The sequence below is a fragment of the Glycine soja genome, chromosome 7, assembly GCF_004193775.1.
Source record: "Glycine soja cultivar W05 chromosome 7, ASM419377v2, whole genome shotgun sequence".
Taxonomy (NCBI): domain Eukaryota; kingdom Viridiplantae; phylum Streptophyta; class Magnoliopsida; order Fabales; family Fabaceae; genus Glycine; species Glycine soja.
Window position 1 is genome coordinate 14,317,340 of NC_041008.1, and position 15,753 is coordinate 14,333,092.

Below are 15,753 nucleotides of genomic sequence, written 5' to 3' on the forward strand. Positions count from 1 at the left end.
GGGAATTAAAATATAAACTTTAGAAACTAAAAAATTCATTTATTAAACTTCAAAAATTAAAAAATTCACTTAAAGATTAAAAGGGATATGTTTGTACTAAATGGTTAATTAAATATTTTCTTTTCTTGCCTCTTCTAGTTGCTTCTCAGTCTCATCCCAACATTTCTCTTCTACATCCGTCTTTACATCTTCATCTATCCATTTAAAAAACTTGCACGAGTTGGGGTTCTACAAAACTAAAGAAAGAATTTTGGTTATTTGATATACAAAATTCACAAACAAAAAACAAACATATTGGTCATGCAAATAAAAAAAAAATGTAAACATTTCAATTAGGACTTCTCCAAAAGCTTCTCCCATGGTTTGCTTCACTATCGAGGTGTAAATCGAAGCTCTCTCCACACAAAAAGTACCTTCATCTTCTCCTTAACGAAAACAAAACCATTGTGGCAAAGGCCCTCAATACTCTACGAACATCAAGAGTTGAAAACATCATGATTGGAAATCGTGAAGCACGACTAGACCCCTTGTGTGATGAACATTGACCTTCCTTGCTCTCTCTCTCTATGTCATGCCTAGGTGAATCCCCTTTTTTGAATTAATTAGGATTTTAACAAAAGGATGCTTACATAGTAAAACACGTGTCCATTAAACCTAGTCATGGATATACACCTGGCATATGCTGAATTGTACACCTTTAGCCATATAGGCAAGGTTTTGTATTGCCTTTTAGGATGAGGATTAAAAGTGTCTATTTCTAAATTACAGAAATTTAAAAAAAAATCATTTTTTAATTTGAGAAATCAAAATCAAACCCACCGAACCAAAATTACATTTAAGCTAGCAGTTAAATTATTAAGAAATAAACACTTTTAATCCTTATCATAAAAGACAATACACTTTCAATCATTTTTTAATTACATTTGTACACGTGGCATATGCTGAATTATTACCTTTAGCAATAATACCTAACAGTTAATAATTCAACAATAAAAAAGGTATTTAACAATTAACCTTTACATTATACTAAGAAATTGTATAAAATACTGTAGAGTCCACTCAGTTCCGAGAAACAACTATGCATACCAACATGCCTGTCCGTTTGAAGGGAAACGAAGGAATAAGAGGTCCATATTTTTTTTTTCCCCTTTGCATAATCAGGATCTCTTTTACTAACTTTAATTGTTCACTTTTGTTTGCATTTAAAAAAAAAAGTTAAAACTTCAAAGTATGCAAAACATATATATGCTTGAGCTAGTTTAATTTTGAATAAACTGTTTCCTATGAATACACAAGGACAAGGAATTAAATGTCTGAGAACAACATAGCCACACAACACAATTCAATACCATTCATGTGGTAAAGTAAAAAGAGACACCACGAGTCTTCTAGTGCGGATTTCCAATACCCTATAATGTATTTTGTACGTACAAAAATCTCCTGAAACAGCTCTCTATAAGGTATCCTTAAACAAAAGCTTTCACTATAAATGGACTCTACAATTCTGCCGCTTGTTACCACAGTGTCATAAGCTGGAACGAGCAGACCAATGATACAAATTGTTCAATCAATGCCCAAACTTGAATAAGGTTCAATTCCACCCTGACAAACATAAAAGAAAGAAGAAGAAAAAAAAGAAAAGTTTGCAAGATAAATCTAGTTTTGGCACCACTCTATCCCATACAAAACAAGCACAAGTTCTAGCTTAACTGAAATTTTGTTTTATCAACAGAGCAAAGGGCAACATACGACTCTATGAAAAGAAATCAAATCTAACCACTAAACACACAATTATCAATACAATTTAGTGATGAACAGGAAGAGACAATTCTATATAACAACGAATTTTTTTATTATTTTGTTTGAAAAATAGATGAATATATTTATTTACGCCAGCATGCATGTGCAAGAGTATTGAGGGTGGTCTCATTTTCTCTATCATGAATGAGACTAACAAACTAAAATTATTTTACAGAAATATGCTACTCACTGAGCAATCATCATGAACACGCCAAACAGTCTCGCCCAAAAGGTTTGCCACCGACAGGACAGTTAATTGGGGGAAATAGTTCTGTTCTGTCACTGGAATTGTATTAGTTATGATAACTTCTTGGAACAAACCGCTTGACAATCTCTCAATAGCAGGAGGACTGCAAAGGCAAGAATAAGCACAAGCTATGAGTAAAATACCTTGCATCAAAACACATAATCGTGCATTTGTAGATAACCAACACTCCGATACATACTTAATATATCCATCAATGTCACTGGAAAATAAGAGAACAAACGTTGGAAATCTTATCTATCTTCATAAATACAAAATCCTTATTTGGGGTCAGATATGTAGAGACCAGAAAAGAAAGGAACAAAGTAAATAAGAAACAAAGAACTTGAGTTCTGTACCAAAACAGCTTGTGTCAACTGATATATGCCAAAATAATGAACAAATAACTCAAATCTAAACATCAAGAAGAATCTGTGATAATTGGCCCTAGTAGCAGATTCACCACAAAATGTCACCATAATAGTGTTTTGCTATAAACCACAAGTAGAAATAACTGAATTATAATTATATAGCAGCCATTATACCTGAAAACAGCATGTGTAGTGCATGCATAGACTTCTCTTGCCCCTTCTTGATGCAACAGAGCTGCACCTTTGGCAATAGTCCCTATAAGACAATGTCAAATTTTATTGAGAGGACCATGGATAAGACTTTGCTAGTCATACATGCTGAAGTAGGACAAAGAATTGAAATAAGCAAACAAAACACTTAGAAGTGAACACTGTCCCTTGTGGCATAAAATTTTTAGCTAAAACAATTACAATGAAGGAATAGACTGGTGGTATACTGCCAAGGAACTAACTCTTTTTGAAGTTTAACCAGTTAGGTACAGAACCAGCGGCAGTAATGACTTTTAATCTGTAACATGCCCGCTCAAGCAAAAGCCCATAGTGCTCAACTTTGGACAAAGTACAGGCTCAGAATAATTGTGTAATCATTTAACTAAATGTGAAGATAGGAGTAAGAATCAAACTCTTGATATATGTATAAAAAAAAATGTATTGGTGCCAAGTCAAGGAATGACAAATAAAAAGAGGATGTCACAACAGCAAATACAACTGAATTTGGATTCTCTCATTCTAACTCCAACCATGGTAATGTCATTTGAGAAGAGAGGTAGCATAGGTTCAACATTCCTGAGTAGGATTTCACTGTTGTGTCATCTCTCTCCTAAATTGACAAGTTTAAGTTAGAATCCCCCAGCAAAAAAATGTTAGAATATAAAAATTCAAGCACTCAATGATTTCAGTTATCTACCATTCTCTACGAGCATTTGTTTATACCGATAAGGACTCAAAAATAGTTTGCAGTCTAGCAGGCCAAACATACTATCTCCGTTCCTTTTTATCCATCTTGGAAGAAAAGTTATGTTCATATATGTCTATCCTTCAAAAAGTTCAAAACAACATTAATATCTTTCCAACCATACCCTTGTCTTCACCTAATTCTTAAATGAGAGAAACAATAGTAGCGGGAATGTTAAGAGTTTAATTAATAAAGAGATAAAGAATATATTAGGAAGTTAAAAATAATTTTAATGTAAACAAGAATATCAATTACATTTCTTAATTTGTGTACAACTACTTCAAGAGACAGTAAATAGGAAATATATCACGTAAAGCATATTTATTGATTAACTGATTGAAAACCAAGAGCAAAAAGACCTCCAACTTTACTACTCAAAGTTAAAATCATCTTCGCTGAAGCTAAAATAAAGACTCTTGCTAACCTATAATGATACAGTTTGTTAGTTTCTCAACAACATGAATTATCACTTTGGATATAATATGGCAGAAGTTTACAACGTACCATTTACCAAGAAAAAAAAAATCCATTTTACTTGAAAGAATGTACTGATAATGAGAGAGGAAGGAAAAAGCAAATGCAGAAGTCTTGAGGGACTAATCTAAGTGATTATATGGTCAGAGACGAACTATCATTATCATACTAGCACATCAAGAGTTTTACACAAACTTACCAGCAGTATCAATCATGTCATCAACCATAACTGCTACCTTTCCCCTTACATCACCAATCAAATTCATCACCTGCAAGATGAGATTCACCCAATCACAAAGCCTATAAGGTGCTTTAATTTAGAACTATTAAGATATGATTTATCATCGGTTTTAAGGGAACAACATTGGTCAGTGGTCACCCCTCAGAGGTCTTAAGCATTGTTTTAAAACACAAGCTGCTGGTATGGATCTTACTGCAGAACCATTATGATAGTCAGACTGGATTGAACTGCCCCAAACTGCTCAAGGTAGGACAAACCAGTGAACCAGACTTGACTCTGGTTAATGAAAACCAACTGCCTACAAATTGGTATGTGCGTATAAAACTTCCATGCAGAGGTTACTGAAACACAGACGCATGTGAAACCCATGAGAGGAGTTAATCTTAGTCGGACAAACATGCATAGATGATTAACATTATTCTAGTTAAATCTAATGTTAACCATCCATTTTAAATATATGGCTAAGATGTACTCCTCTCACTCTCATCTGATACACGTCATATATATAGAGAGAGAGAGACTCTAGTGAGAACACCTTGATAATGTGAGAAATGAAAACTGTAAAGCTAGACCATATAATTACATGGATGATCAAGTTAAAAGCAAAATGCACATATCGTTTTAAGTGGTCATATGACCACTAACTAATTTATAATCTTGATCACTCATGTATGGTTGTATGGTCTAGATTTAATATTCTCATTTCTCAAAATATCCAAATGCTCTCACAGGAGTTTCTCCCTATATATATATATATATATATATATATATATATGGTCAACTTGCTAATTGACCGCACCTTTAATCTGTTTGCAGAATGCAGATAACCCATGGTTTCAGATTTGGGCATTTGGCAACTAACCCACACAACTACTGTGATCTTAATTCTGGCAGTGAAGTAACTCAAGTTTTTAAGATATGGAAAATACCCCATATGGGTTAAATTTTATTCAATTAACCACATAAATTATCTGAAACTACAGGGAGAAATTTTTCTTTTATTGAATGTCTAAGAGGGTTAATTGTCAGAAATCAGAATTGAAATGACAAGGACAAATGGTCAAAATGGAAGTGGGCAATTTGCAAATTAACATATATTTGTTATAAATCTACTATAATTTTTCAAACAAAATTTAATTATAATCAGTTATTACTATATCCTCTTATTTTAAATATGGATATAGTATCAGAAAATAGTACACTATCATCAACTTAATAGCTAGGTTATATCAAGTTAAGTAATATTCAACCAGTATTTTTTTTTTGTCCAAAAGTAAAAAAGAATTATACTTAAAACTTTTTAACCAAATACATGAGAATTTATTCAATAACATTTAAATTGCATTATTGCTAAATTTACTCATCCTAGTAGGATAAGGCTCTGTTATTACTGCCATTGTTTAATCTGTTCGTGTGATTTGACAAAGTATGACAACAAATCATGGATATTTTTCCATAGAATTCATGGAGAAATTGAAAATGTTTGGGATTCAAATGAAGGGATATCTACACTACCCAAATTGAATCAGCTACAGTAAAAAGCATTTTGTTGGTTCATTGATTGGGTCTTGATACAAGGACTTTCAAATTTCCAATAATTGAGAATACAAATCAAGAAATTGAATTTCAATTATTTGTGGAAACATATCAATTGGTAGAACCCTTCATAATTGAAAAAGATGCCACATATGAATTGCTTACATATTCCACTGATACATGAATTTTTAAAACAATGGTACAATTCTAAACAACTAGAGTTATATATGTTTGGGTGGGTGGGTGAAAGAACAGAATTAATTTAATAACTATGATGTCATTTAGTTCAACCATTGGTCTAGTTGATTATATATTGCCCAGGCCTGATTTTAATTTGTTGGTCTTAACAGATGTGACAATTTGATATAATCTGAAAAATAACAAAGGTACCACTTTTTTTGCAAATGGGAAAATAAACTTACCACCAAGAGTCTTATTTGTATATTTCATTCTACCAAGAGTCTTATTTCATACTAAATTCTAAAATATTTGTATATCATAAAAATTCTAAATTATCTAAATTTTGTATGTTTCATACTACTAAGAGTCTTATTTTGAGCAATTGAATCTGAACCATTATAATTTAGACATCTAAACTCAAACATATGAAGAATCATACCTCAGCAACATTATGCCCATGGCGCCTTTTATCAACAATAGCTAAAGGAGCATCAGATAATTTTTTAGCAAAAGCACGTGCTCTGGCAACACCACCAACATCTGGTGAGACAACTACCAAATCATCTGAACAAATAGTCTTGCTGGCAAGGTAATCAAGTATAACAGACTGACAGTGGCACAAAAGAACATATAAATAACCAATGAACCAAATTACATTGACAGTTTTAAGGTAAGAACTTCTGGCCAATTCATAAATAACAAAATTCTGTACAAAGTGAATATATCATTAGCACTAGCAGATCTCAACTACTTTTGTAGAAAATAACAAGTACCAATTGGAATACTATATTATATATTTTCCTATAACACAGGAGTACTGGAAATCCTCTAAGAACATCAATTTGATAACCCCAACTATTAACAAATCCACCTTCTCAAGAACCATACAAGCTTAGACTTCATACATCTTGCAGTTAAACATTCTATTTTCTTAGACAAACTAAACAGCAGCACAGGCCAGATACTTCTCATTATTGACACTAATCACAATCATTGTTACAATTAGGCATTAGCCATAAGATTAACATTTGTTTAATCTAACCCACCCCGGAACAACATTTGATATAATAAAATTACAAGAAGGGTCTCCATCGCAAAATTTATGTAGCTCAACAGCAAATAACCAATCAAAAAGGTACTAAATGGGCAGCTCAAAGGTCTATTAATAAGAGAATGAAGTAATGCAAAACATTAGAGTCCACGAGTGACTGAACCAGGAAAAAAAAAACAATAGAAGATTTTAGCAAATCTAAACAATACTAGATTTGAAGTTTCTTTACAACAGAAATTGGAAATTTAAATAATTATATACCTACTAACAGTAAAATTGGCATGTCACTAGAAGGTTGTCACTTCATTTCAATTCAAACTAGAGATGCATCAATACAATAAATTAACAAATTATTGGAGTAACTATCAATTACAAATATACAACATATCCAAGGCATGTTTGTTTGTTTGAGTTTAATAGATTAAATGTTTTTTTTCTTCCATGCTATTATATTGTAATGACAATATGGCATAATCATCTGTTACCTGTCCATACACATGATCAACTGGAATATCAAAATAGCCCATGGACTGCCCAGAATGGAGGTCACAAGCAAGTACACGATTTGCACCTGCTTCTGTAATTAAATTTGCGACAAGCTTGGCAGCAATGGATTCACGTCCTTGAGTCTGCAACAGTAGATGAAGATAATGATTAAACTTACTGAATTTGGATGTTGGATTTTTTTAAGTTAATCATGAACCTTAGTTGTGACAACTTTTTTATAGCACTATACAAGTAATGCTAAGGTAACATATTTAGAGCTAACAATTTTATAAATTCAGCTGTTGTACTTTATACAAGTAATGCTAAGGTAACATTTTTAGAGCTAACAATTTTATAATTTCAGCTTTTGTACTTTTGCAGTTACAAATAGAATGTGGTTGTTCTAGTAACTTAAATAACATCATTACAACCAGTGTTGTCAAATGGCGGTTATGGCAGCGCCATGGCGTGGCGGATTTTTGATAAAACGCCACCAAAAAGCGGTGGCGAGTTTTCTCTTCCGTTTTTTGTTTTTCTGGTTCTGTTTTTTTTTTTAATTGTTCAACCCTCTTCTACTATCTACAATGGCTGAACCATCATCTATTCTAAGTTTGACACTCTTCCTTTTTTTATTTTCTGGTTCTGTTTTTTTTTTAATTGTTTAGCTCTCTTCTACTAATTACAATGGTTGAACCATCATGTAATACTACAACAAGGAAAAATAGGACAGACCCTGGTTGGAAGTATTGTCATCCACTTGTGGAAGGGGATACAAACATCATTGTTTGTAATTACTGTGGAAAAATCACAAAGGGAGGAATAACGAGAGCCAAATAACACTTGGTTTGGAAGTCAGGTAACGTTGCATCTTGCAAGAAAACTCCACCAAATGTAGTCGAAGAGCTCAAGGGATATATGGCTAACAAAAAAAGTGGGACCACTTACAGTAGTACTGGTAATGTGCCAAATATAAGAGATTTTGAATTTGGTGAACCAATTGGATGTGATGAAAGTGAAGATGAGTTTGAGGACTCTTGCAATACTACTGTTTTGGCCGCAAAGACAAAGTGTGAGACTAAAAAAGGACCAATGGACAGGTTTTGTAAGAATCCAAAAATGCAATCAATCGGAGAAAAATGAAAATGTTGAGGCAAAGGAACATAAGAGAGTCAATGGATAAGAATGAAGTCTTAAAGGTGCATCAATATATTGCTCGCTTTTGGTACCAAGCTGATTTATCATTCAACCTCATTAAATTGAAAAGCTTTGAGAATATGATTGTAGTCATTGGTCAATATGGGCCACATTTGCCCATTCCAAGCTGTCATGATATCAGAGTTCCACTCCTGAAGAAGGAAGTTGAATACACTAAAAATTTGATGAAAGACTACAAGGAGCAATGGGTCAAGTATGGTTGTACTATTATGTTCGAAGCATGGACTGATCGGAAACAAAGATGCATCATTAATTTTTTGGTTAACTCTCAAGCTGGTACAATGTTTTTGAAGTCTGTTGATGGCTCTGATTTTGTGAAGACAGGTGAAAAGCTTTTTGAGTTGCTTGATGCTATTGTGGAGGAAGTTGGAGAAGAGAACGTTGTTCAAGTTGTAACTGATAATAGGAGTAACTATGTTTTAGCGGGTAAGTTGTTAGAGGACAAAAGGAAACATATTTATTGGACTCCTTGTGCAGCCCATTGTATTGATTTGATGCTTGAAGACATTGGGAAGCTTCCCTTGATAAGGAAGACAATTAGAAGGACAATTAATCTAGTTGGGTTTATCTATGCCCATTCTAGTACCTTAAGCTTGTTGAGAAATTGTACAAACGAGAGGGAATTGGTGAGATATGCTATTACTAGATTTGCCACTTCTTATCTAACCTTAGAAAGGCTCCACAAAGAGAAAGCTAATATTGGAAAGATGTTTATTTCTGATGAATGGATCTTAAACAAGTTATCTAAGGAGCCTAAGGGGAAAGAAGCTGCAAAGGTAGTGCTCATGCCTTCTTTTTGGAATAGTGTGGTTTACACTCTTAAAGTCATGGCTCCACTTGTCAAAGTGCTTCGTCTTGTGGATGGTGAAACGAAACCAGCCATAGGCTATATTTATGAAGCAATGGACAAGGCAAAAGAAACAATTATCAAGTCTTTCAACAACAATGAAAGCAAGTACAAAGATGTGTTTGCAATCGTTGATAAAAGATGGAATTGTCAGCTTCATAGATCATTGCATGCAGCTGCCCACTTCTTAAATCCAGAGTTCTTTCATGACAACACTGATTTGGAATTTGATTTTGAGGTCACCAATGGATTGTTTGATTGCATTAAGAAGTTGGTTCCACAATTTGATGTGCAACAGAAAATTATAACTAAGTTGCATCTTTTCAAGATTGGTGCTGAACACTTTGGTTCTGAGTTTGCAATGGCTCAAAGGAAAACTCATTCTCCTAGTAAGAAACTTTTACCAAATGACAAATACTATACTATATTTTTTACGTATTAATGTTACAATTCAGAATTCTAAGTTATGCTCTTGGTTGGTATTGTAGCATATTGGTGGCAAATGTTTGGGTCACAAACTCCAAATTTGCAGAAGCTAGCTATTAAAATTTTGAGTTTGACTTGCAGTGCTTCAAGATGTGAAAGAAATTGGAGTGTATTTGAGCAAGTAATTGTGACAAAACTCTAACTATGCTTTTTATTTAATTTTGATGGTCAAGTTTTATTCGAAGTTTATTTGAGATTGAGATCAAGATTTATTTGTTATGTTGTAGATTCATTCCAAAAAAAGAAATAGGCTTGAGCACAAGAAGTTGCATGATTTGGTATTTGTCAAATACAACCAACAATTGAAGCAAAGATATAATGTAAGAGATGAAATTGATCCAATTTCTCTTAATGATATTGATGTGTGCAATGAATGGCACATGGGAGAGATGGATGAAGATAATGATAATGATGCTGGAAATGATTTGGTATTTGAAGATGATGATGCACTAAATTGAGCAACTGTGTATGAGGTTTCGGGGGTTGGAGAGCGTAGGATGTATACTAGGCAGAAAAAAAAGGAAAGAAAGCAACCAACAAGTGTTGGTATTACTCCAACTGCTGCTGCCCACACATCTAAAAAACATGCAATGGTTGTTGGATCTTCGTCAAGGAAGCAAAAAACAGTCCAAGAAAATGATGAGGATCTAGAGTTTGAGGATATTGAACTTGAATCTGAAGAAGAAATCATGGTTAATTTTGAGGCGTCTGATGGAGAAGAGGGATAGGGAGATGCTCTACTACCTTATGATAACAATGAAGAGGATTATGTTGGAATTGGACAAGATGATTAGAGCCTCAACCTTTACTTTGCACTTTGCATTATGCTTTTATCATTTTGTTATTTTGAACTCTTGAATGACTTTATTTGGTGTTGGTTATTGCATGAACTCATGAAATTTTTTTAGTTTATTTGAATGCAATCCATTGCTTTTTTAATTTTTTATTTATATTTAATTTTTATCTATTGTTTTGTTAATATATATATATATATATATATATATATATATATATATATATATTTTGCCCGCCATGACGTCCGCCATTTGCCGCTACGTCATCCGCCTTATTTTTATGGCGGATTTTTGACTTTCTGCCATAAACCGCCATCCGTCATTAACAACGGATTGCACAAGGAGTCCAATAAATATGTTTTCTTTTGTCCTCTAACAACTTGTCTGCTAAAACATAGTTGCTCCCATTATCAGTTATAACTTGAACAGCGTTTTCTTATCAATCCATGCATCAGACATAATAGTACAATCATACTTGACCCATTGTTCCCTGTGGCCTTTCATCAAATTTTCAGTGTATTAAACTTCCTTCTTCAAGAGTGCAACTCCGATATCATGATAGCTTGGAATGGGCAAATATGGCCCATATTGACCAATGGCTGCAACTATATTCTTAAAGCTTTTTAATTTAATGAGGTTGAATGACAAACCAGCTTGGTACCAAAAGCGAGCAATATATTGATTCACCTTTAAGACTTTATCCTTATCCATTGACTCTCTTATGTTCCTTTGCCTCAACATTTCCATTTTCCTCCGATTGATTGTCTTTTCTGGATTAACATTTCCATTTTTCTCCAATTGATTGTATTTTCTGGATTCTTACAAAATCTGTCCATTGGTCCTTTTTTAATAGTCTCACACTTTGTCTTTGTGGCCAAAGCAGTAGCATTGCAAGAGTCCTCAGACTCATCTTTACTTTCATCACATTCAATTGGTTCATCAAATTCAAAATCTCTTATATTTGGCACATTACCACTACCAGTATTACTATAAGTGGTCCCATTTTTTTTGTTAGTTATATATCCCTTGAGCTCTTCGACTACACCTGCTGGAGTTTTCTTGCAAGATGCAACGTTACCCAACTTCCCAACCAAGTGTTCTTTGGCTCTAGTTATTCCTCTCTTTATGATTTTTCCACAGTAATTACAAACAATGGTGTTTGCATCCCCTTCCACAAGTAGATGACAATACTTCCAACCAAGATCTGACCTATTTTTTCTTGTTGCAGCATTAGATGATGGTTCAGTAATTGTAATTAGTAGAAGAGGGCTGAACAATTAAAAAAAAAATAGAACCAAAAAATAAATTAAAAAAAGAGTATCAAACTTAGAATAGATGATGGTTCAACCATTGTAGATAGTAGAAGAAGGCTGAACAATTAAAAAAAAAAAACAGAACCAGAAAAACAAAAAACGGAAGAGAGAACTTGTCACCGTCACGTCACTGTCGGGTCGCCGTCCATTGCCGTCGCCGTCACCGTCCATTGTCGTCGCTGCTGCGAATGGGAGAACTCGCGACTTCAAGGTGAGAGAACTCGCGTGGTGCTCGTGTGTGTCGTGCTGCTCATCTCATTTAGGATTCCAAACCCAGGGTTTAGGGTTGGGTCGGGTCAGCCCAAGACGGTCCAATTTGTCATTTTTGGAAAATTTTCAAAAAAAAACATTTCTTCCGCCATAACCGCCATTCCACCACCACCATTAAACCTATGACGACCGCCATGGTGTCGCCATTTGAAACCCGCAATGCCACCTCTATTTGGTGGCGTTTTATCAAAAATCCGCCACGCCATAACCGCCATTTGACAACACTAATCAACTCTCAAAGGAAATTATTAGATATGAAGTCATGCATGAGCCTTTGTATGTGTCCGGTTCAGCATATTTTAAGAAAATAATTACTTATTTTAGCCAACATCCAAAAAAGCTTTTAAAAACTAAGCAATTATTTACCCCCTAATAACCTATACCAAAATTGACAGAAACTAATGTAATGGAAGGAAGCACTAATTATAATCAGTGTTAAAAATGTTACAAACTGCAATAAATAATAAAATGGATCACATTCAAAGGTTAAGAAGCTTCAGATATGAGTTTTATGTAATATCTGTATCCTATGTTTTTAGAAAACTGACATATTCTGGTTAATGGATAATTGTAACAGAATTTATGTAACTTAGTAACAAAAACACAATTTCAAGACAAGCCTGGGATAGAATATGGTGGAATAGGAAGGACAAAATTTCATCAGAAATAATAAATATAAATGCATACGTAAGCTGACAAGCAGACCTTTCTATCAGCTCTGGCATATCCAAAATACGGAATGACAGCAGTAATATTTTTGGCTGAAGCCCTCCTGCATGCATCAATCATTATGAGAAGCTCCATAAGATTCTCATTTGCAGGAGGACATGTGGGCTGCACAAGAAACACATCACACCCCCTGACACTCTCTTGCAGCTGGACATATATCTCACCATCAGCAAAACGCTTTATCTTAGTTTTTCCTAGCTCCAGGCCCAGGTAGCATGCAATTTCCTACTTAAATACATGCAAATCAAACATTTCAGTAAATAATTAAAGACTATCTACTGTATAACATAAGACTTCAAATATTAATAAATAAAAGTATATTCAAGAAGTACTATAAGGTATACACATTCATTACAGACCAAAGATGTTTTCCATTTTACATAAAACACAAAAATAGAAAACAACAGGAAATGGAAAAAATTGAGGTGTTTGGTTTACCTTCCATTTTCAATTTTAATTGACATGTTTTCACTAATAATTACAAAAATATCACCTTACTTTCACATTGTTTCTTGCTTAAATAATTTGCAAAAAAAATAAAAAAAGGTTAACCACAAGAAAATCTTGGAAACAGAAAACAAGGTGATCTTTTTACAATCATAAACAAAAATATATCAATTGAAAATGAAAAAAAAAAAAAATCAAATTCACTCTAAGCTAGCCAAAAACAATTGTCATTTCTATAAAATAGCATACTAATCAGAACTACAGAGTAGTTTACCCTTAAAAATGCTACAAAAACCTTTAGGATTAGTTTGTGCACAAATTACCATATACAAGTTTTTTTCATTTTGATGCATTGTTAATGAGTACCACAACAATTACTCAAAAAAGTCATAATATTTTAATGATTCAATGATACCATGAAAAACTTCAGCTAATTCTAGATTGACAGAAATGGATGGAACAAAGGAAGATGAAATGAAATGAAACCTATCTATTGTCTATAGGTATTTATTCCATTTCCATCTCACTCCATCCAATACCTCTTTTTATTGGCCAATATGGGAGGCATGGGATTAAATCGATTTATTATTTACTAATCTCCTTATGCTCCATTTGTATTGAGTTCAGAACACAGTTCACGAAAGCAACAAATTTCCACATGTTTGGGAAATCATACCACACAAATCAAGGCTATTGTTCTTTGTCACGTAGAGCATGCACATCAGGCCAACTACTAAACATACACATGCTTAGGCCTTACCATTTTATTCACTTCCCAAACAAACTAAGATAGAGTTCCTTATGTGCTTTTGATGCTTCACCTCCTACTCTCTTCAATGCAAAATTTTATTACATGGACTACTGAGATAAAACTCTTAAGTCTCTAATTCTAATTATGCAAAGACTTTGTTCGATAAACTTTTCCTATTTTATAAAACAAAACAAGAAAATAAAATGAATTATGCTTCTCCTATAAATTAAATTCAACTTATGTACTTTGACTTTTATAGAAGTTCTCTCATTTAACTTGTCTAAAGGCTGAGATACATAAGTTGATTCTAACTTAAAGAAGAAACTTAATCCAGTTTATCTTCTTACCTAAGTGCTTCTGAAAAAGTTTATCCAAACAGGACTAATTCTGATTGCATACCACACTAAAAGCACATAACGAACGACACTAAAAGCCTCCTATATTCCAAAGTTACAATGATATGAAGTATGAACTCTAATTTTATTCTATCATCACACTTCGATTATCCATACACAACCTACAATCAAAACTAAGCACTAATCTCACTACTCCAAATTTCCAACACGAAAAACGAATCGCTTTAGGAAGCACGACCTGAGCGAGCGCCGGATTGGCGGTGCCGGAGAATATCCGGAGGCGAGTGTCGTTTCGGTTAACCAAATCCTGAATACGCGTGTTGGGCGCCACGACGTACCTCGGAATCGCGTTTCCGCTTCCGCTGACTAGGAACTCGCTCGCGCTCGGCCTTCCATTCTCCAAATTCACTGCTTCTATCGCCTTGCACCGCTGAAAACAAATTCTCCGTTCGGTTATCAAACGCGCATTTCATCAAACACTTCCGAGTGAATAATAAATAGATAAAGAAAAAGGAGAAAATCGAAACGAAGAGGAATGAGAGGTTTTGACTTACGACGCCGTTTCGGAGAGAGATACGAGTGATTGGGGCGAAACGAGGAGTGGTGATCTGAGAGAAGGAAGGAGAAGAAGTTGATGCGGAGTGAAGCAGAGTGGACATTGCGTTTCGACACCTTTGGACTCGATGCTCAATTCAGATTGGGTCTTATTTATATTTTCGTGATAAATAGTCACTTTTATCCTCTTTTCATGTGTAATTGGTTATAAATATTTTCGTAACAGATGAAAATATAAAATTTAGTTCCTAAAAAAGTAAAAAATATGGCAAATATATCTTATTGTTAACTTTTGTCTCTCATCCGTCAGCGTTAATAAAATACCATGTGGGCGTGGCATGTAAGGATAAATTTATCACTAAATTGATTGTCAACGTGAATTGTCAGCATAAGGACATATTTGTCATAATATTTTTTTTTACTTTTCGTCTTTTCACTCCGACAAATACGTCCCTGAGAGATAAAAATACAAAATTTAGTCCACAAAAGTAAGAAGTGCGACAAATATATCCGGTCTTTAATAATAAATTGTATAGGAGAGAAATTATGAAAAAAGAAATTAAAAAATAATAAAATAACTTAAGATTTGAACTCTTATACTTTGATTATATATCTATTTATCTATCTATCAAATTGTTAATTAATTTTTTAA

General features: G+C 33.7%; 1 protein-coding gene across 3 annotated transcripts; it reads right to left on the reverse strand.

The window, feature by feature from the left end:
- Positions 1-1,229: 1,229 nt before the first annotated feature.
- Positions 1,230-15,238, reverse strand: LOC114418837 (ribose-phosphate pyrophosphokinase 1). 3 transcript variants are annotated; one of them, XM_028384364.1, is made up of 9 exons: positions 15,101-15,238; positions 14,785-14,976; positions 12,969-13,217; positions 7,338-7,481; positions 6,241-6,408; positions 4,044-4,113; positions 2,590-2,671; positions 1,991-2,150; positions 1,230-1,532 (listed from the first exon to the last, which is right to left on the reverse strand). In XM_028384364.1, exons 1-9 carry the CDS (start codon positions 15,203-15,205, stop codon positions 1,515-1,517), a joined length of 1,188 nt encoding a protein of 395 aa, XP_028240165.1. In that variant the 5' UTR covers positions 15,206-15,238; the 3' UTR covers positions 1,230-1,514. The 3 variants fall into 3 exon arrangements, with proteins under 3 accessions (XP_028240165.1, XP_028240163.1, XP_028240164.1); XM_028384362.1 differs by having other exon boundaries at positions 1,230-1,602; XM_028384363.1 differs by having other exon boundaries at positions 1,230-2,150.
- Between the last annotated feature and the right edge of the window lie 515 nt (positions 15,239-15,753).

Coding starts and splice junctions, on each gene's coding strand:
- LOC114418837 (XM_028384362.1), bottom strand. CDS start 15,205: ATGTCCACTCTGCTTCACTCCGCATCAACTTCTTCTCCTTCCTTCTCT. Junction 6,409..7,337: donor TTGATCATGTGTATGGACAG/GTAACAGATGAT, acceptor TGCCACTGTCAG/TCTGTTATACTTGATTACCT. Junction 1,603..1,990: donor GTGTTCATGATGATTGCTCA/GTGAGTAGCATA, acceptor TATGTTTGTCAG/GGTGGAATTGAACCTTATTC.